This window comes from Neophocaena asiaeorientalis, unplaced genomic scaffold (genome assembly GCF_003031525.2).
Source record: "Neophocaena asiaeorientalis asiaeorientalis breed wild unplaced genomic scaffold, Neophocaena_asiaeorientalis_V1.1 scaffold76, whole genome shotgun sequence".
In the NCBI taxonomy this organism is placed as follows: Eukaryota; Metazoa; Chordata; class Mammalia; order Artiodactyla; family Phocoenidae; genus Neophocaena; species Neophocaena asiaeorientalis.
In genome coordinates, this window is record NW_020173668.1 from 1,532,475 (window position 1) to 1,554,889 (window position 22,415).

The 22,415-nt window shown below is 38.9% G+C and overlaps 1 protein-coding gene across 5 annotated transcripts in view; it reads left to right on the forward strand.

Moving 5' to 3' along the window:
* The window catches only part of ASH1L (ASH1 like histone lysine methyltransferase), a 210,802-nt gene that overhangs the window by 150,417 nt on the left and 37,970 nt on the right, over positions 1-22,415 (forward strand). For all 5 annotated transcript variants that reach the window (XM_024748118.1, XM_024748117.1, XM_024748116.1 and 2 more), the window contains 3 exons: positions 14,667-14,740; positions 16,259-16,304; positions 16,418-16,526. In XM_024748118.1, coding sequence (XP_024603886.1) covers positions 14,667-14,740; positions 16,259-16,304; positions 16,418-16,526 — 229 coding nt within the window. The remainder of the gene's footprint in view (positions 1-14,666; positions 14,741-16,258; positions 16,305-16,417; positions 16,527-22,415) is intronic.

Consider the following 22,415-nt stretch of genomic DNA (forward strand, 5'->3'; position numbering starts at 1 on the left):
GAAATAGGCAAATTCCTTACAAAATACAACTTATAAATGAAATTAAACATCTGAATATCCTATAATTGTTTAAAGAAATTGAGTTCCTTACTAAATATTTCACATGAAAAATTCCAGAACTGGGGCTTCCCTGGTGGCGCAGTGGTTAAGAATCCACCTGCCAATGCAGGGTACACGGGTTCGAGCCCTGGTCCGGGAAGATCTCACATGCCACGGAACAGCTAAGTCTGTGCACCACAACTACTGAGCCTGCGCTCTAGAGCCCGTGAGCCACAACTCCTGAGCCTGTGTGCCACAACTACTGAAGCCCGTGTGCCTAAAGCCCATGCTGTGCAACAAGAGAAGCCACTGCAATGAGAAGCCCACGCACTGCAAGGAAGAGTAGCCCCCACTCTCCAAACTAGAGAAAGCCCGAGCAGAGCAACAAATACCCAATGCAGCCCCAAAAAAATTCCGGAACTAAACGGTTTTCCCTTGTGAACTCATATATATTTGAGAAACAAATAACACCAGTCTTAACACAAACACTTTGTGAAAGTAGGGCAGAAACAATTCCCAACTCATTTCATAAGCTTAGTGTAACCCTGATAGAAAACCTGACAAAGACTTTAGTTGAAAAAAACAACTACAGAACAAAGTTGATTTTAAACTCTTAGAACTAGAAAGGAATTTCCTCAGTGTTACATTGAATAAAAAGCAGATCATACTTAATGATAGGATATTGAATGCTTCCTTCTAAAACTGGAAAGGTAAAAATGTTCACTCTATTTACTTATTTTCAGCATTATTCTGGATGTTCTACCAGTGCAATAAGGCAAGAAGATGAATAAAAGTCATAAAGATCAGGAAGGAAAAAGTCAAACTGTTTCTGTTTGCAAATAACATGATCGTGTATGTAGAAAATCCAAAGAGATGCACTAAAACGTTACTACAACTAGTAGCAAGGCTACTGGGGGAAAAAAATCAGTATATAAAAATCAATTGTATTAAAAAACTAAACATACTCCTACCATACAATCCAACAATTGAACTCCTTGGTATTTACCCAAAGAAGTTGAAAACTTAAGTCTGTGCAGTAACCTGCACACAGATGTTTAAAGCAGCTTTATTCATAATTGCCAAAACTTGAAAGCAGCCAAGATGTCTTTCAGTAAGTGAATGGATAAACTGTGGTACATCCAGATAGTGGAATATTATTCAGCACTGAAAAGAAATAGCTATCAAGCCATGAAAAGACAGTGAAGAATTTTAAATTCATAGTACTGAATGAAAGAAGCCAATCTGAAAGGGCTACATACTGTATGATTCCAACTAAATGACATTCTGGAAGGCAAAACTGTGGAGACATTAATAAGATCAGTGATTGCCAGTGGTTTGAGGGGAAGGAAGGATGAATCTACAGAGCACAGAGGATTTTTAGGGCAATGAAACTATTCGTTGTGATACCTTAATGGTGAATACATATCATTATACATTTGTTCAAAGCCATAGAATATGCAATACTAAGATACTGATGTAAACTATGGACTTTGAGTGATAATGATATATCAGTATATGTTCTTCAGTTGTTAATAAATGTACAGCTCTGGTGGAGGATGTTGATAATAGGGTAGGCTATGCATGTTTAGGGGCAGGAGGTACATATAAAATCCCAAAATCTCATAACATAATACAAAAATGTCTAGGTTTGAATTGAAAATCATATGTCATACCAAGAACCTGGGAGATCTCAAACTGAATTTTAAAAGGCATCAATGTATGCCAACACCAAGATATTAGAATTATCTGACAGATTTTACAGCAGTTATGATTTTTAAAAAACACTTCAACAAGCAGTTATAAACATGCTTAAAACATAAAAAGATAGAAAGCCTTGGCAAAGAAATGAAAAATAGGAAAAACATATAATTTTTAGAATTGAAAGATGCAGTAGCTGAAATTAAAAGCTTGAGGATAGACTCAACAGCAGAATGAAAGATATACAGGAAAGAATCAGTGAAGTAGGTGATGGAGTGTTAAAAGTATTACCCAATCTGAACAAAAGAGAAAATAGACATTTAAAAAAACAAACAAACCGGAGGCTATGGGACCATGACAAAAGAGCTAATATTTATGTTCTTGGTGTCCTGGAAGGAGAAAAGAAAGAAGGTAGAGATAAAAAAAAGTACTTGAGTAAATAATGTCTTGAAAACTTCCCAAATTTGGCAGAAGACATAAACCTTCTGATTCAAGAAGATGAGCAAACCCGGAACAGGGTATATATAGTCAAAGAAATCCATGCTGAGACACATGATCAAACTTCAGCATACTAAAGACAAAACAATTTTAAAACAATGAGAGAGAAATGACTCTATATCCATAGGGGTAAAACAAATCAAATGACAGTGGATTTCATGTCTGAGTTCATGTAAGTGGCACATTTTTCAAGTACTGAAAGAAGAACTGTCAAACCAGAATCCTATACCCAATGAAAATATCCTTCTTTCAGGAATTGAAAGAAACAAAGGATTCTTAGGTTTGTTGCCAACAAATCTATCCTATGAGTAAAGGAAGTTCTCTAAACAGAAAGAAATAAAAGAAGGAACCTTGGAACATCAGGAATGCAGAAAGAATACAGTAAGCAAAAATATGGGCATTTACAATAGGCTTTCCTTCTCTTTCTGAGACTTTCTAAGTAATTGTTTAATGGATGAAGCAAAAAATTTTAACATGGTTGTACTTTTTTTAACAGCTTATTGAGGCACAATTCACCCATTTTAAAGCACACAGTGGTTTTGGTATATTACATTATTAATTTTAACTTGAGGTAAAATATACATAACTTAAATTTTGCATTTTGACCATTTTTAAGTATAAGGTTCAGTGGCACTAAGTACATTCACGCTGTTGTGCAACCATCACCCCTGTGCATTTCTAGAACTTTTTCATCATCCCAAACTGAAACTCTGTACCCATTAAATAACAATTTCCTATTCTCCCCTTCCCCCAGCCTCTGATAACCACTGTTCTTCTTTCTAGCTCTATGATTTGACTATTACAGGTACCTCATATAGGCGAAATCTTAACAACAATATTTGTCCTTTTGTGTCTTCCTGATTTCACTTAACATAATGTCTTTATGTTAACATAAGGTTCTTCCATTTTGCAGCATATATGAGAATTTCATTTCTTTTTAATGGTGGATAGTATTCCTTTGTGTGTGTGTATGTATACATATGCACACATTTTGTTTATCCATTCATCTGTCAATGGACATTTTCTAATGTTTTCACTTTTTTGCAATTGCGAATAATACTGCTATAAACATTGGCTTACAGAATTCTCTGTTGAGGACCCCCGGTTTCAGTTCTTCTATGTGTGTACCCAGAAGTGTAATTGCTTTATCATATGGTACATCTACAGACTATACCACTTTACAACCCCACCAGCAAATCTTAAGAGTTCAGTTTCTCCACATCCTTGGTAATACTTGTCATTTTCTGTTTTTTTCTATAATAGCCATCCTAACAGGTGTGAAGCAGTGTCTTGTTGTGGTTTTGATTTTCATTTTCCTAATGATTAGTGATGTTGAACGTCTCTTTATGTACCTATTGGCCATTTGTATATCTTCTTTACTGAAATGTCTACTCAAGTCCTTGTCTTTTTTTTTTTTTTTTTTTTTAACAGTAGGTCCTTTTTGGTTATCTCTTTTAAATATAGCAGTGTGTACATGTCAATCCCAAACTCCCAATCTATCCCTCCCCTTCACGCTTCTCCCCTGGTAACCATAAGTTTATTCTCTGAGTTTTTGAGTCTGTTTCTGTTATGTAAATAAGTTCATGTGTTTTTGGTTTTTTTTTTTTTTTTAGATTCTGCATGTAAGCGATATCATATGATATTTTTCTTCTCTGTCTGACTCACTTCACTTAGTATGATAATCTCCAGGTCCATCCATGTTGCTGCAAGTGGCATTATTTCATTCTTTTTAATGACTAATATTCCATTATATATATGTACCACATCTTCTTTATCCATTCATCTGTCGATGGACATTTAGGTTGCTTTCATGTGTCAGCTATTGTAAACAGTGCTGCAGTGAACACTGGGGTGCATGTATCCTTTCAAACCATGTTTTTTGCCAGATATATGCTCAGGAGTGGGATTGCTGGATCATATGGCAGCTCTATTTTTAGTTTTCTTAAGGAACCTCCACACTGTTCTTCATAGTGGCTGTACCAATTTACATTCCCACCAACAGTGTGGGAGGGTTCCCTTTTCTCCATGCCCTCTCCAGCATTTACTGTTCGTAGATTTTTTGATGATGGCCATTCTGACCATGTGAGGTGATATCTCACTGTAGTCTTGATTTGCATTTCTCTCATAATTAGTGATATTGCGCATCTTTTCATGTGCCTCTAGGCCATCTGTTTGTCTTCTTTGGAGAAATGTCTATTTAGGTCTTCTGCCCATTTTTTGACTGGGTTGTTTGTTTTTTGGATATTGAGCCACATGTGCTCTTTGTAAATTTTGGACACTAATCCCTTGTTGGTCACATCATTTGTGAATATTTTCTCCCATTCTGTGGGTTGTCTTTTTGTTTTGTTTGTGGTTTCCTTTGCTGTGCAAAAGCTTTTAAGTTTAATTAGGTCCCATTTGTTTATTTTTGTTTTTATTTCCATTACTCTGGGAGATGGATCGAAAAAGATATTGCAAGCAACCATACTCCTAAAAATTAATTTAAAAAAAGAGAAAAACATATTGCTGTGATTTATGTCAAAGAGTATTCTGCCTATGTTTTCCTCTAAGAGTTGTATAGTATCTGGTCTTACATTTAGGTCTTTAATCCATTTTGAGTTAACTTTTGTGTATGGTATTCAAGAATGTTCTCGTTTCATTTTTTTACATGTAGCTGTCTGGTTTTCCTAGCACCATTTATTGAAAAGACTGTCTTTTCTTCATTGTATTTGCCTCCTTTGTCATAGATTAATTGACCATAGATTTGTGGGGTTATTTCTGGGCTTTCTATCCTATTCCATTGATCAATATTTCTGTTTTTGTGCCAGTACTGTACTGTTTTGATGACTGTAGCTTTATAGTATAGTCTGAAGTCAGGGAACCTGGTTCCTCCAGCTCCATTTTTCTTTTTCAAGATTGCTTTGGCTGGGCTTCCTTGGTGGCGCAGTGGTTAAGAATCCACCTGCCAATGTAGGGGACACAGGTTCGAGCCCTGATCTGGGAAGATCCCGCGTGTCACGGAGCAGCTAAGCCCGTGCACCACAACTACTGAGCCTGCACTCTAGAGCCTGTGAGCCACAACTACTGGAGCCTGTGCACCACAACTACTGAAGCCCATGTGCCTAGATCCCATGCTCTGCAACAGGAGAAGCCGTGGCAATGAGAAGCCCACACATCGCAATGAAGAGTAGCCCCTGCTTGCCACAACTAGAGAAAGCCCAAGTGCAGCAACCAAGACCCAATGCAGCCAAAAATAAATTAATTTTTTAAAAAAAAAGATTGCTTTGGCTATTCAAGGTCTTTTGTGTCTCCATACAAATTTTAAGATTTTTTTGATCTAGTTCTGTGAAAAAGGCCATTGGTAATTTGATAGGGATTGAATTGAATCTGTAGATTGCCTTTTTTTTTGGCTGCACCACACAGCTTGCAAGATCTTAAAATCTTAGTTCACCAATCAGGATTGAACCCGGGCCCACAGCAGTGAAAGCGCCGAGTCCTATCAACTGGACTGCCTAGGAATTCCCAAGTCCTTGTCCATTTTTGAATTGAGTCATTTTTTTTTGTTCTTGAGCTTAGTTCTTTATATATACTGAATATTAATTCCTTCTTACATACTTGATAAATTGGAGAATATCTTTATTATATGGATAGAGAAAACCACCAACTATATAAACAACAAAGGATAATTTTAATTACATTAACTACCTTATTGGAGATAGCAACTCTAGCAATCTGGGTTGAATATGGTTGTTTACAATAGCTATGTTAAAATTACAGATTTTTAGGTAAGGCTGCGTATGAGGCAAAGGACAGAGTTTGGTGGAGAGGATTTAATTTTAAGTGAGAAGAATGATACATGAGAATATAAAAGTGTGAGGGAGCTGGTTGTGTTTAAGAAATTGTGTTGGTACAGGCATTTTGGAAAACGGTATGGAGGATCCTCAAAAAATTAAAAATAGGGACCTCCCCAGCAGTCCAGTGGTTAAGAATCCACACTTCCAGGACTTCCCTGGTGGTCCAGTGGTAAAGAATCCACCTTCCAATGCAGGGGACGCAGGTTCAATCCCTGGTCAGGGAACTAAGATCCCACATGCCGAAGGGCAACTAAGCCCACGCTCCATGACTACTGAGCCCACGTGCCTCAACGAGAGAGCCTTCATGCCGCAAACTACAGAGCCCACGCACCCTGGAGCCTGCACACCACAACTAGAGAGAGAAAACCCACATGCCACAACTAGAGAGAAACCCACGTGCCACAATGAAAGATCCCACATGCTACACCTAAGACCCAACACAGCCCCAAAAAATAAGTAAATAATCCACACTTCCACTGCAGGAGTCACAAGTTCAATCCCTGGTCAGGGAACTAAGATCCTGCATGCTGCGTGATGCAGAAAAAAAAAAAATTAAAAGTAGAACTACCAGGGACTTCCTGGTGGTTCAGTGGTTAAGACTCCACGCTTCCAATGCAGGGGGCTCGGGTTCGGTCCTGGTCAGGGAACTACATCCCACATGCTGCAACTAAGAGTTCACATGCTGCAACTAAAGATCCTGCATGTCACACCTAAAAGATCCCACATGCCTCAACAAAGATCCCATGCTGGCAGTGGAGATCCCGAGTGCCGCAACTAAATAAATGCCAGTGCAGCCAAATTAATTATTTATTTATTTATTTAAAAAATAGAACTACCATATAATCCAGCAATTTCACTTCTGGGAATATAGCCAAAGGAAATGAAAACACTAACTCGAAAAGATACCTGCACACCCATGTTCATAGCAGCATTATTTATAACAGCCAAGACATGAAAACAACCTAAGTGTCCATCAAGGAATGAATGGATAAAATAGTTGTATGTATATCATACTACAGTACACACACACACACACGTACATTTGATGGAATATTATTCAGCCATAAGAAAATAACAAATGAGGAAATCCTGCAATTTGCAACAACATGGATGGACCTTGAGGGCATTATGCTAAGAGAAATAAGTCAGAAAGAGAAAGACAAATATTGTATGATCTCACTTATATATGGAATCTAAAAACATCTCTGCACACGTGTGTGTGTGTGTATGTGTGTGTGTGTAATAGAAAAGGGGATCAGATTATGTGTGGTTACCAGAGGGATCAGGGGAAGGGGAGTAAGTGGTCAAAAGGTACAAATTCCCAGTTACAAGATAAATAAATACTAGGGATATAATCTACAGCATAGCTATAGTTAACACTGCTGTATGATATATATGAAATTGTTAAAAGAGTAAGTAAATTCTAAGTGTTCTCATCACAAGAAAAAAATTTTTTTCTTTTTTTTTTGCTTTCTCTTTTGATTGTATCTATAAGAGATGATGATGCTAAATAAATGTATAGCTGTAATCATTTCACAGTATATGTAACTCAAACCATTATGCTGTACACCTTAAACTTATATAGTGTTATATCTCAATTATATCTCAGTAAAACTGGAGGAAAATTAATTAGCATAACAAGCCAAAAAAAAAAAAAGAGAGAAATTGTGCTTAGGAAGAGCAGAATTCAAGAAACTGGGGGAAGGTGGTGATACTGCTTAGTAGGGTTAAAAGAGAACAACTGGTGGAGTACCTCGAAACTTAAACCATAGGGACTTCCCTGGTGGTCCAGTGGTTAAGAATCCAATGCAGGTTCCATCCCTGGTCGTGGAACTAAGATCCCGCATGCCGTGGGGCAACTGAGCCCGCGAGCCACAGCTAGAGAGCCCAAGCACCACAACTAGAGAGACCGCATGCTGCAACTACAGAGCCCACGTGCTCTGGAGCCCCCGCACCACAACTAGAGAGAAGCCCGCACACGGCTACGAAGAGCCCACGTGCCACAACGAAAGATTCCACATGCCACAACGGAGATCCCTCTTGCTGCTGCAACTAAGGCCCCAAGCAGCCAAATAAATAAATTAAAAAAAAAAAGTATGCCATGGAATATATATTTTCATTCAGAAAATATTTAATACCTGCTCTTTGATCAGGCAATTTTCTAGATGCTTTGAATACATCAGTAAACAAATAGGTAGAGATCCGTGCCTCTGTGGAGCTGACATTCTTCCAAAGGGGGGATGGGAATCATAATAAATAATTATTACCTATATGTAGAGTGATATTGTAACCCAGTACTCAGATTATATATAAACAAGCTGAACTTTTTCTGAAGGTCAGTCACCTTATTATTGTTTAGGAAACAAAAGAGGCCACGTTTTTGTCAGATTTTAAGATATCTTGGAAAAAGGCAAAACCATTATTACCTTTCTCCTTTTTATTAAGTACCTCTCTCTCCTTTGGTTTCCTCATTTGCCTAGCTACCTGATTAACAATGGAGTGCTTTTGTGGAGATGTTCCTCCTCCTGTTGTTCATATCCGTTTCATATTAGGATTGATTCTGTAAAAGAAAATCATCATGGACCTTCCTCTTCTGGATTTGAAGGTCAACACAAGTTTCTGTAGCCTCTTGAAATGACTTTCTTGCCCACAGAATCAGTTTTATTTCAAAGGGAAAAGTAAAGGATTTCTCTGCTCCTTTCCTAGTGACCAGTGGCAGGATTTGAGATCTCAAGGCTCCAACACACAGTTAAAAAAACCTACAAAAGATATGATTTTATCTAATTTTCAGATGGATAGAAAGTGATTTTTTTCCCCATTTTAAAAATGAGGAGGGGGCTTCCCTGGTGGCGCAGTGGTTGAGAGTCCGCCTGCCGATGCAGGGGACACGGGTTCGTGCCCCAGTCCGGGAAGATCCCACATGCCGCAGAGCGGCTGGGCCCGTGAGCCATGGCCGCTGAGCCTGAGCATCCGGAGCCTGTGCTCTGCAACGAGAGAGGCCACAACAGTGAGAGGCCCGCGTACCGCAAAAAAAAAAACAAAAAGGAGGGCTTCCCTGGTGGCGCAGTGGTTGGGAATCTGCCTGCCAATGCAGGGGGCACGGGTTCGAGCCCTGGTCTGGGAGGATCCCACATGCCGCGAAGCAACTAGGCCCGTGAGCCACAACTACTGAGCCTGCGCATCTGGAGCCTGTGCTCCGCAACAAGAGGCCGCGATAGTGAGAAGCCCGTGCACCGCGATGAAGAGTGGCCCCCGCTTGCCGCAACTAGAGAAAGCACAGAAACGAAGACCCAACACAGTCAAAAATAAATTTTTTAAAAAAAGTAAAAATGTGGATTAGCTCAAAGATAATTTTTCCAAATGAGGAACTCCTGAATAGGTTCCTCTGAGGTATCATCTCCAGCAGGATTTGACAAGGAAATCTCTTTAGGTGAGTCTCACTTACTAAAAATGAATTAATTACCTAGGTCTGGTTTCAGAAATGTTAGAGGAAAGGAAAGACTGACCCATCATTTTTTTCCTCAACACTTAATATATGGATTAGAGAGGAGAAATACAAATAATGCCAGGAAAAGCAACATAACATCTGTGGAGATGTTGGTAGGAGAACTCAAGATGCTGGGCACTGGGGAAAATTGTGTCTTTAAAGTTAATTGAAGGGGATAATGGATGCTTTCTTTCCTAGAAAGAGAAAGAAAAGTATTCTTTTTAAAAATTCAGAACTTACTGTCTACTCCTTCATTCTTTTACACCCTCTTATCTACAGAAAACACATTAAGAAAGGAGTTAACCCTTTACATTAAGGGATTTGTCCTGTCTTCTGAGAAGCAATTTTGACTTTTAAAAAAATTATTTTTATTTTATTGTTGTTAGAAACAGTACATACTCATAAATATTCCTTTTAATGTAGAAAGATGTGAATTAAAAGATAAAGTTCCCCTTCCCAGAAATATAATAGTTTAGTATATACCCTTTCAAACTTTTTCCTATATACATATAGCTGGTTTTTTCCAACACTTTATTATGAAATTTTTCAGCATACAGAAGTTTGAAAAAACTAAACACAAAATATCCCATCACCTAGACCTTTTCATTAATATTTGACTGATTTATCATATATTTATCCATCTTTTATTCCATCCTATTTTTGGACATGCTGCAAAGTAAATTGATATACTTCCCCCATAAATATTTTGTCATATCAGAGTCAAGATCTCAGTATTTGCTTATAGGGTTTTTCTTTTGAGGTGAATTTACCATCAGTAAAATGCACAGGGCTTCTCTGGTGGTGCAGTGGTTAAGAATCCACGTGCCAGTGCAGGAGACACGGGTTCGAGCCCTGTTCCAGGAAGATCCCACATGTCACGGAGCAACTAAGCCCGTGCGCTACAACTACTGAGCCTGTGCTCTAGAGCACAAGAGCCACAACTACAGAAGCCCATGCACCTAGAGCCCATGCTCCACAACAAGAGAAGTCACCGCAATGAGAAGCCCGCACACTGCAGCAAAGAGTAGCCTCCCGCTCACCACAACTAGAGAAAGCCTGGGCACAGCAACGAAGACCCAATGCAGCATGCATGCATGCATCAGTCTATCAATCAATCAGTCTTCTCAGAGTGACATCAATAGCTAGTTAGGTTATATAATTTTTAAAATAAAATAGGTCTTCTCTGGTGGCTCAGTCGTTAAGAATCAGCCTGCCCTCTCCAAGACCAGCACCATGGCAAAATGAGGAAACAACTAACAAGTGAAGAGTTTGCACAATGGAAAACCACCCTGACCATCTCTTGAATTTACAGGGATCATAGGTGGAACGTTCCCTTCACTGGCAGCCATCTTTGGCCGTTCTATTTCTGCATCACACTCATCCCTCAGTAAAGTCAGTGACTGGATCTTCTCCCAAAGTTTCCCCTGCTTTCCATCAGGCATGGGGAAAAAAAATCAAGAGAGACATTAGTATCTGTGACTGAGGAACTCTTACTCCAGTCCAGAAGAAAAGCATCTGTTATGGAAAGAATGAGATATTCAAGGATGTTGGAGACACTGCTTTGAACACATTCTGCACAGCAGTAAAGCAGAGTGCCGAGAAAGGAAAAATTCATTCATTTCCAGGAAAAACTTCTCCAGTGGTTTGAGAAGAATCTTCTTGTATTCGAGATTCCCTACACTATGCAAGAAGGCAGTATGTATCAAAAAATCTTTAAAATCTGTGTGCCCTACCACACAGCAATTCTGGAATTTATCCTAACAAGGTAATGAAAACTGGCCCAGAGACATTTAGCAACAAAGATGTTTATCAAAGTGCTGTTTGTAATAGTGAACTCTGCAAACGTTGTACCAAAAAGTAAATTATGGGTGCATCTATTTCATGTAACCATTATATATAAGAGAGCATCTGTTAGAATGAAAAGTGCGTTATGATATTTAAATGGAAAAAGTAAATTACAAAATATAGGTGCAACATTATGACTTAAGAGTCTTTTTTTTGTCCTATTATTTGCTTGTTTTCTGTAGCAAACATGTATAATTCTTCTAGTAAGAAAAGTTTTTTTAAATGATGAGAAATTCTGTTCCTAAGATTTCATAGAAGCATAAAAAGAAGTCTACAATAAAAAATGTATATGAATAAACAAAAGAAAAGAATCCGCCTGCCAATGCAGGGAACACGGGTTCGAGCTCTGGTCCGGGAAGATCCCACATGCTGCGGAGCTACTAAGCCCGTGCACCACAACTATTGAACCTGCACTCTAGCGCCCGTGAGCCACAACTGCTGAAGCCCGCACGCCTAGAGCCTGTGCTCCGCAACAAGAGAAGCCACCACAGTGAGAAGCCTGTGCACCTCAACGAAGAGTAGCCCCTGCTCGCCGCAACCAGAGAAGGGCCTGCGTGCAGCAACGAAGACCCAATGCAGCCTAAAATAAAATAAATTTATTTTAAAAATTATAAATCAATCAGTCTTCTCAGGGTAACATCAATAGCTAGTTAGGTTATATAATTTAAAAAAAATAAAATGCACAAATCTTAAATGTACTTTTACTCAGTTTTTTAAAATTTTCATACACCTCTGTAACCCAGACCCTTCTCAAGAACATTATCATCACCCCAGAAAGTTCCCTCATGCCCTTTCCTAGACAGCCCCCACCATATATAGCTATTTAATAGGGTTTTTTTAAAGTATTTTTAAAAATCAGCCCTTGCTATAATATTATTCTGCAACTTGGAGAATATGTTTTCATATGAGTAAGTATATACCTCATTGCATTTTAATAGCTGCATATTCATTATTTAAATGTACCAAAGTTTACTTCCTTGTTGATAAACCTTTAAGTTGTTTACACTTTTTCATTACAGACTTTGTAGTTATACATTCAGCTTTGGTTCCCTATCAACAGGTGGACTCCAGTCTTCTACCAGATGTGACTCCAGTCTTCTACCAGATGTAACCCCAGACAGAAACTTGTTATGTTACCCTACCTCCATAAGTTATTTCCCCTTAGATATACCTGTAATCCATGCTGCTATATCATCAGATTTGTCAAATGAATAAACTCATTGCATGTAACAAATCACATTTTTATGAAAAATAACACACACACCCTTTTTTTTTGAGGGCAAGTTTATTATGCTTTCATTTTAGTCTGGATGTGGTAATAACTTTCCCCCAAAATTTTTTTAATGAGAAATGTGACTTTATTTTACATTTTTGTGAATCTCCTTAATGTCTGGCTTAAACATAGGACAGCTGCATCTATTTTTGCCTTCTATCTGTTGTGATGTTATTCTGGTTTAAATACATGGAGAAATATGACCTCACATAGGTAAAAAGTTGTAAAAGAGAGGAAGATATTTTAATAAATTCAGATAACTAGATATTCTTTGATACTGCAGCAAAATTAATCAATAAATGTCATAGTTCCTTAACACTGCATTGTTGGAGTATGAAATCAGTGGAGTATTAAAATCCATTGGTCTCTCTTGCAATTTAAATGGATTTTTTACCCATGTATGATTTTATCACTTCCTGTATTGGTCATTGAAAAATATTAATTCACTGTATTACATTGCTTTTCCATTTCCTATATGTATCCAAAACAATTCACATTTGTTAATTGCCACTTATTTCATGAGAAAAGCTTAAGTATTAAAAAACTGAGAATCTCATGGTAGTTAATGGACACAAGTTTTCCAAAATTACAGTGTTCACTCAAACTTAAATTTTGTCATCGGGAACATATTTTCAATTGGGTTTCTTTTTTGGTTTTTTTTTTTTGCGGTACGCGGGCCTCTCACTGCCGTGGCCTCTCCTGCTGCGGAGCACAGGCTCCAGACGCACAGGCTCAGCAGCCATGGCTCATGAGCCCAGCCGCTCCGTGGCACATGGGATCTTCCCGGACCGGGGCACGAACCCGTGTCCACCCCTGCATCGGCAGGCGGACTCTCAACCACTGCGCCACCAGGGAAGTCCACAATTGGGTTTCTTGAAGTAACAAGTTCACTCGACTTACTTTCAGTTCCTAGGTCAGAATAACCATTGTCTGTCAGTTCCTTTAAGTAAAAACGGTGTTCCATGAAAAAGCAACTAGTTCAAGCTCACCATTCAAATATTTGCACAAGTGCATTACCTTAAGATAACCATCATACCTCAGTGTGTAACAGAAATGCTTTATGCATACTTCCATTGTGTCATGCAGAATAAAGATTTTGGTTTGTGGGCCAAGATTTAATATTTTTACTACTTTATCAAGAGCATTCTTAGATGATGCTGGCATAGTTCATTTCTACTAGTTTCATTCTAGTACAGTTTTGTGCCCCTTGCCTTGATTCATACTAAAACTGCAGTTTTACCCACCATTCTTTTACTCCATTAGTACAAATATCAGCACAACAAAAATGCATATAATATCTTAGAGTGTTATTAAAATAGTTTTGACCTCTCAGATCCCTTGGGGTAAGCAGAGCAATCTTTGAGAACTGCTGGTCTGGAGACCATGATAGGGCAAATCCAGATAACAAGGAAAAGTCTAAGTCCTGCAAGAAATGAGTTGAGCATTATAGTCCTTCACGAACAGAAAGATGCAGAGTAAAGAAATTGAAAGGACGTCTTTAAGGTAGAAAAGGGCTCTAAAATTGGCTTTAAAAAGTAGTATTTCAATAGGTAGGAAAAAAAAATCATAAATTTGCATGTAAATACTCGAGTTATTTAAATTCAGGGTTGCCTATTTTAGAAAACTCTTATACTTCTTTTTATAATCAACCTTAGATTATGTACATAATGAAGGAGAATAGATGACAGATGCTCTGGTTAATAATTTTAATGATTGAACAATTCTTAGTATTTAGTTTGCTTCATAATGACCTATTTTTGGTAGTAAATTTGCTATGCTAGTTGTTTTATATAAGCTACTATTAAAACATCTTTAGCTTATACCACATGGTGCACAGTGGAAAAGAGTAGCTGAACTTAAAAATTAGTGATGGAAAATTCATAAAATTAAAAATTAGATCTTTATTTTTTTAGTCAGTGCATATTAAATCTTGTGGCTATTTGACCCATTGTATAAATTAGATATTAAAATTGATAGTATTTTTTTGTTTCAGGAAAATATCTAAGGCAAAAGCGAATTGATTTTCAGCTTCCCTATGACATCCTTTGGCAGTGGAAACATAATCAGGTATGAGCGTATCTTACCATGTTTCATTCATAAGTGGTAAACGGGGGGAAAAGGGGGTGCAAGTCATTTTCTCTGCCTCCTTGTTATGCTCTCATCTTAGGAAGTATAGAGAAGTGTCCCTGTGAATGTTAGAGACTAAGAAAAATCAATTTGCATCCATATTTAATGTGACCTCTTTGCCTTTATTCATATTTCAAAATAGCATTAAGTTCCTGCTTCCTTAGGAAACCTTCTGTTATTATTCTGGACTTTTATTTTGGTGGCAAAGATTCTGTTCTGTAAGAATCCTGTTTGATGCAGGTCTCAAGGGAATTTAGATGTACTGCCAGCAGCGCTAAGAAATTTCAGGCTTTATTTTTGTTGGCTCCTTCCCATCAGTTTGGAATTTATTTTTCACATATAAAAGAGAGTCTTCTACCAAAAGAAACAGGGAAAATATTTAACACTCTTGTACTTTTAAAAGATATTTAAATATATTGGGAACTAAAAATGGGAAGGTGCTGTTTTTCTCTCTTGCTTACCTAATTGCAGAGTTTCCCCCAGTTATTTTTATATTAAGCTAAAGCCCCCAGAATCCATATTGAGAACAACCATTGGGAAATCGTCATGCAAATGAGGTAAATAGGCTCCTGAGTTTTGCCAGAATTCCACCAAAGTTTGACTTTGGAAAGCCAAAAGCAATGAACATTCCCGTCTACATTCTCTTCTCTGGTGGCCTCTCTTGAAAATTCTACGAGGATCAGTATGTTAGATATTTGTCTCAGAGAGTTCATAACAATGAAGGAGATAGTGTTTTGAATCTATACTGACTGAAAAATGATGGTGGGATTATTCTTATAGATTAGTACACTCTAGCTTAAACCAAGTTGCCTTTTTTGGCGGGGGCGGGGAGTACTGTCTTCTATGGCAAAACACTGACCGACTGACCTAATACATTTTCTTCCTAATGCATTCTTTATTGCAGTATGAGAGCGCCATTATTCTGCCTGCCATCTCCCCTTTGTTCACTAAATTAATTGACTTAATTAAAACGTGAAATGTGTTTCCCTACAACACTTACCCTGAAAAGGCTAGGGTTCTCATCTTTTTCATTTCATATACCTACGCAGGCCATCGAAACAAGCCCTGTGCAAGTTTTCCAGTCTTTTCATAGAGGCAAATACAATCTTAATTTATCCAAATGAAAAGCTTTGATCTGCAGTGTGATTTTCATTTAAGTCTATCTAATAACTTGCTGAAGAAACATCTAACAAAAAATGCATTTTTTTAAAACTACTTAGTATTGCTTCCGTTGAATCTAGTTCTCTCTTAAACCCTGATCTAGTAAGTCACCTTTTATTTCAAGGTAAAAAAGTGATCACACCAAGTTTCCCTCAAATTATCCAACCCAGAAAGTCTTGTAAATGTTTCCATATGAGCAGAGTACGTGGATAATTTCCTCTATTTTTAGTGATTGATACTGTTTTCTGGCATTTGAAGTTGAATGCTGTATCAAGATTTTTCTGTTTTTTCTTCTAGCTATACAAGAAACCAGATGTCCCACTATATAAAAAAATCCGTTCAAGTGAGTAACATGGAAGCTATTTTTTCTGCCTCCATACAATCAGTGTTCTTAGCCTGGCACTTAAAAAATTATCCTATATATTCACAAACTATTCTTTGCTGTCTTCTCTCAAGATGTCTACGTTGATGTCAAACCCCTTTCTGGTTATGAGGCTACCACTTGTAACTGTAAGAAACCGGATGATGACACCAAAAAGGGCTGTGTGGATGACTGCCTCAATAGGTACTGTACTAAACTGATTCTGTAAGCACAGGCTTTAAGGTCTGTAAGATACTTCATTTAGGGGAATTCCCTGGCGGTCCAGTGGTTAGGACTCCGTGCTTTCACTGCCGAGGGTCCAGGTTCAATCCCTGGTTGGGGGACTAAGATCCCACAAGCCATGTGGCATGGCCAAAAAAAAAAAAGTCACTTCATTTAGAGGGAAAGGTTAAATAGGCTCTTTGATTTCCCTTCAAGAAGTTGCACAAAGATAGTATATAAAACCTAATTGTTGAGCTGTCTCAGTCTGCTTGGGCTTCTATAACAAAATATCATAGACTTAAACAACAGAAATTTATTTCTCACAGTTCTGGAAGCTGTGAAGTCCAAGGGCAAATTGCCAGCAGATTCAGTGTCTGATGAGGACCCAATTCCTAGCTTATAGACAGCTGCCTTCTCCCTGTGTGCTCACATGGCCTTTCCTCAGTGCATGCTCATGGTAGAGAGAGAGAGAGAGAGATTTCTCTCTCTCATCCTCTTCTTAGAAGGGCACCAATTCCATTAGGAGGTTCTCACCCTTCTGACCTAATATAAACCTGTTTAACTCCCAAAGACCCTATTTCCAAATACTGTCGCCCTGGAGGCTAGGGCTTCAACTATGAATTTTGAGGGGGCACATTCAGCCCATAACATGGGCTAAGTAGAGTAACATAACAATGTGATCTAGAGTCTTATGTCCTCAGGTTTAAATCCTCTTACTACTTAAGAGACCTGAGGAAAGTTCTTTAACCCCTCTAATAAAAATAACACCATCTTTATGGAGGGGTTTGTGAGGATTATGTGAAACAATGTTTACAATTCATTAAGCACAGTTCTAGAAACCTTCCTAGATCTCAGTATATGGTAGCCATAATGAGGGAGTAAAAGTAGGATGATGGCAGTGATAGAGAAGAAAGAGGCCATGATATATTTGGGCAGGAGGGAAACTAGGTTGATAAACCATTAGCATATAGCAGATATACACATGATGATTGAGTCAGTGATGCTAATGAGAGATGCTTATGCTATTGTCAGAGATAGAAAGTGTGGAATCTAACTGGTTTGGACATAAAAATTATGATTTTGATTTGGGACCACTGAGTTTTAAATGACATTGAGATTTCAAAATGGAAATGTCTAATTGAGACAAAGGAGTAGAGATAGAATTTGTTGGTTTTAGTAACATAAGCATATTTATAGCAAAAAAAGAATTAATGAACTTCCCATCAATGCTCCTTGTTCTAGATAGCTTTCCTAGAAAAAGACAGCTGCTTTCCCAGTCTCCATCTCTAGTCAACCCCCCTGCGGGCTGAGGGAATCAGCGTTTCTGCTTTAGCGTGCCAGTTGGGGAATTCCCCCTTATGTACATCACTGTAAATTCACATCTTGTCATTGTACATACATACAGTTGTACATAGTAGTAATAGCTTGGTGTTATAGATAGCTGATTTTTTTCACTCACAGATATTTTATATATGCACTTTTATGTATCACTGTGATCCAAAAGCTCATCCTTTTTAGGTTAGTATGTCACAGTTTGTCCTTCTTCTGTTGTTCGTTATTCAAGTTATTTTTAATGTTTTGCTATTAAAAATGGCACTACTATGAAACTCTTTGTGTAGATTCCCTTCTTTTTTAACCCTTAGAGTGTATTCTCAAAAGAAGAAATACCTGTACAAACTATAAGGACATATATATAATTCTTACTGTATACTATCCAATAGCTGTCATGAAATATTGAGTTAATTTTTGGTATCACCACCAATATATAAATATATTTATTTCCCCATAGTTCCACCGCCTTTAGTTATTAACATCTAACTTTATTTCTAGTGCTTTAGTGTTTTGTTGGTTTAATATTTTAGAGTATATGTCCTTAAAGTTGTTTAAATGTGCATCTCTTTAGATGCTAACATTTCTGTGCTTGTTTGTATGATATTTTATTGTCTGTGAAATTACTATAATATAGCTGCCTCATTGCTTATTTTTTCTCTTTCTCATAATAGTCCAAGGAGGTAGTTGATAGTTTTACATTGTACAGATGAAGGAACCTAGATTTTAGATGGTAAATTGCTCCACATTACATAAGACAAGTGACAGAGATAGAATTTGAACCCACATGTGTTTGATTCAAAAGTCATGTTCTTTCCACTGTACCACACTGCTTATTGTATACATATTGATAGTCTTTTAATCTCTTAAAAATTGAAATTTGAACATTTACCTTTACATAATAACATTGGTTGCCTTTATATCATTTAGTATGGTTGTCACATTTATCCTTCCCATTATGTTGTCATTGTTCCAAAAAAAAACAAAACTTACCCCTAAATAAGAAATAAACAGGGCTCCCCTGGTGGTGCAGTGGTTGAGAGTCCGCCTGCCGATGCAGGGGACACGGGTTCGTGCCCCGGTCCGGGAAGATCCCACATGCCGCGGAGCAGCTAGGCCCGTGAGCCATGGCTGCTGAGCCTGCGCATCCGGAGCCTGTGCTCCGCAACGGGAGAGGCCACAACAGTGAGAGGCCCACGTATGGCAAAAAAAAAAAAAGAAATAAACAAACACTCAGACACAATACTGCCAACTTTGTGTCATGAGAATATGGGCACTACATCATCATGCATCTAATGAATGTGATTAATGTATAAATAACTAAGAAAAATTCAAATGTTATTCGGTGGGTGCTTCCTTATATATTTAAAAGTAACCCTCATAAAGATTCAGTTAAATGGAGCTATCTAAAATGTAGGGTGGCGGGCTTCCCTGGTGGCGCAGCGGTTGAGAGTCCACCTGCCGATGCAGGTGACACGGGTTCGTGACACGGGTTCGTGCCCCGGTCCGGGAAGATCCCACATGAGTGGCTTTGTCTTACCTGTCTTTGTATTCAGAGTTCTGTAAATATTTAAGGGGGTGGAGGAGTTAAAGGATTGGCAGGATCCACTTTCGCATCCATGCAAGACTCATATGTAGAATTGTACTTACTTGTAAGTAGCCCAGGGAACACTTGATTCAGGACTATATTTTTTTAGTTTTTATTTATTTATTTATTTTTGGTTGCATTGGGTCTTCATTGCTGAGCGCAGATTTTCTCTAGTTGCATCGAGCCAGGACTACATTGCGGTGCGTGTTCTTCTCCTTGCAGTGGCTTCTCTTGTCGCGTAGCACGGGCTCTAGGTGCGCAGGCTTCAGTAGTTGTGGCACGTGGGCTCAGTAGTTGTGGCTCGAGGGCTCTAGAGTGCAGGCTCAGTAATTGCGGCGCATGGGCTTAGTTGCTCCGTGACATGTGGGATCTTCCCAGACCAGGGAATCGAACCCATGTCCCTTGCATTGGCAGGCAGATTCTTAGCCACTGCACCACTAGAGAAGTCCCAGGAGTATTTTTAAAACAAATAATGGGGTTTTACAATTACTTCAAATAAAGACTTTAAACACTTGTCCTCCTTTCTTCCAAACAATTTCTAGGAATCACCAACACTGTTTATAAATACTACAGATCTTCCTTGGTGGGTATTTGTTTCTGTACACCATCCATATCAAACCCATTGCTGCTCCAGAACATTCCTCTTTCCCTGGAACAGAGTCTTGTCATTCATTTCAAGCTTTTTTTTTTTTTTGCAGTACGCGGGCCTCTTACTGTTGTGGCCTCTCCCGTTGCGGAGCACAGGCTCCAGACGTGCAGGCTCAGCGGCCATGGCTCATGGGCCTATCCGCTCCGCGGCATGAGGGATCTTCCCAGACCGGGGCACAAACCCGTGTCCCCTGCTTCGGCAGGCGGACTTTCGACCACTGCGCCACCAGGGAAGCCCTCAAGCTATTTTTTAATGCTGTACCCATTTGCTCATAGCACATACAGAGCCCACTCCTTCACCTCTCCAAAAGGATAGACATGGTGTGTAACAAAACTGAATACTTAGGGGAAGATAAATGTATATTACCTGGTGAGACTTATGCCACCAGTGGTGATTATTTTTGGAGTTCACAGGCCCTAAACTAAACATCAGGGCCCCTGTCTAACTCCCTGTTAGAGTCTATCTATGCTACTTTGTTGAGAGCACTTCACTTCCACTTGCCCACCAATGAGAATCTCTAGGAGCATTCACCTTTTGCTCTAGAAGAACCCTGGTTCCTCAGATTCTTGGTCCCAAAAAGTTGGGATGGAATGATCCTCTCCCCCACCTCCAAGGCTTACTCCTTCCTGACCTAGCATGATTCAGAGTAGGAACATTCATTTCATTTAAGTGAAAACACATTTCCATTTACAGGAATGGTCTGACCTCCATAGCTAGTGAAGTCAATCACATTAGTACATTCCTCAATGATTGTTTAATCTTAAATCTTACCGTGTAAGAGAAAGAGCAATCAGATGATCTATATTTAGAGGGGGGGAAAATTCTCTAATTTTTCAAGGGCATTGTGACCACAGGTAATGGCAGTTTACATTGCTAAATCAAAATCTTCCCATGTTAGTTTGCAGCATCTACTTTCAGATTTTGGTAACTTTATGGTTTTGTTTTCCAGACAATGAATGTTTATATACATGTTTATACAGTTAAAGGGCTTATCTTGGTCATTTATCAAAACAAACAGAATAGGACTTCCATGGTGGTGCAGTGGTTAAGAATCGCCTGCCAATGCAGGGGACACGGGTTCGAGCCATGGTCCAGGAAGATCCCACATGCTGTGGAGCAACTAAGACTGTGCACCACAACTACTGAGCCCATGTGCCACAATTACTGAAGCTCACGCACCTAGAGCCCATGCTCCACAAAAAGAGAAGCCACTGCAATGAGAAGCCCGAGCACCGCAACAAAGAGCAGCAGCAAAGACCCAACGCAGCAAAAACTAAATTAATTAATTATTTTTAAAAGCCATGAAAATGAATAAGCCTTCTGAAGAAAAGAGGAGCGATGAATATGCCATGGAAAGTAGAGAGGAGGAAAGGATCCCCGTTTAAAAAAAAAAAAAAGGAATTGTTATTGTAAAGGTGGGAAGTCCATTATCATAAAAGATCAACAAAGCCGAAAATAGTAGGACAGTTCTAGGAGGGGTGTTCGTCAATATCCATGCAGCAAAGAAATCAGCAAAACAAAGAATAACTGTGGTGAATTTGACAGTAAGGCAGTGTCTTTACAAGTTAAGCTGATTGTCTTAAATTTTTTTTGATATATTTTTATTCTTCTTTTATTTATTTATTTATTTATGGCTGTGTTGGGTCCTCATTGCTGCACGTGGGCTTTCTCTGGTTGTAGCGAGTGGGGCTACTCTTCATTACTGTGCACGGGCTTCTCATTGTGGTGGCTTCTCTTGTTGTGGAGCATGGGCTGTAAGTGCGCGGGCTTCAGTAGTTGTGGCATGCCGGCTCAGTCATTGTGGCTCGCAGGCTCTAGAGCACAGGCTCAATAGTTGTGGCACACAGGCTTAGCTGCTCCGCAGCATGTGGGATCTTCCTGGACCAGGGCTTGAACCCGTGTCCCCTGCATTGGCAGGCAGATTCTTAACCACTGAGCCACTAAGGAACTCCCTGATTGTCTTAAATTGAAGTATAGTCCAGAGGATATTTTCTCTGCTTACTGCTCATTTATATGATTTGACACTGTGGGCTGTTTGCCCTTTAGATAAAGATAATATTTTTTTAATAAATTTATTTGTTTTATTTTTATTTATTTTGGCTGCGTTGGGTCTTTGTTGCTGCACGCAGGCTTTCTCTAGTTGCGGTGAGCAGGGGCTCTTCTTCGTTGCGGTGCGCGGGCTCTTCATTGCGGTGGCTTCTCTTGTTGTGGAGCACAGGCTCTAGGTGCGTGGGCTTCAGAAGTTGTGGCTCACAGGCTCTAGAGCGCAGGCTCAGTAGTTGTGGCACATGGGCTTAGTTGCTCC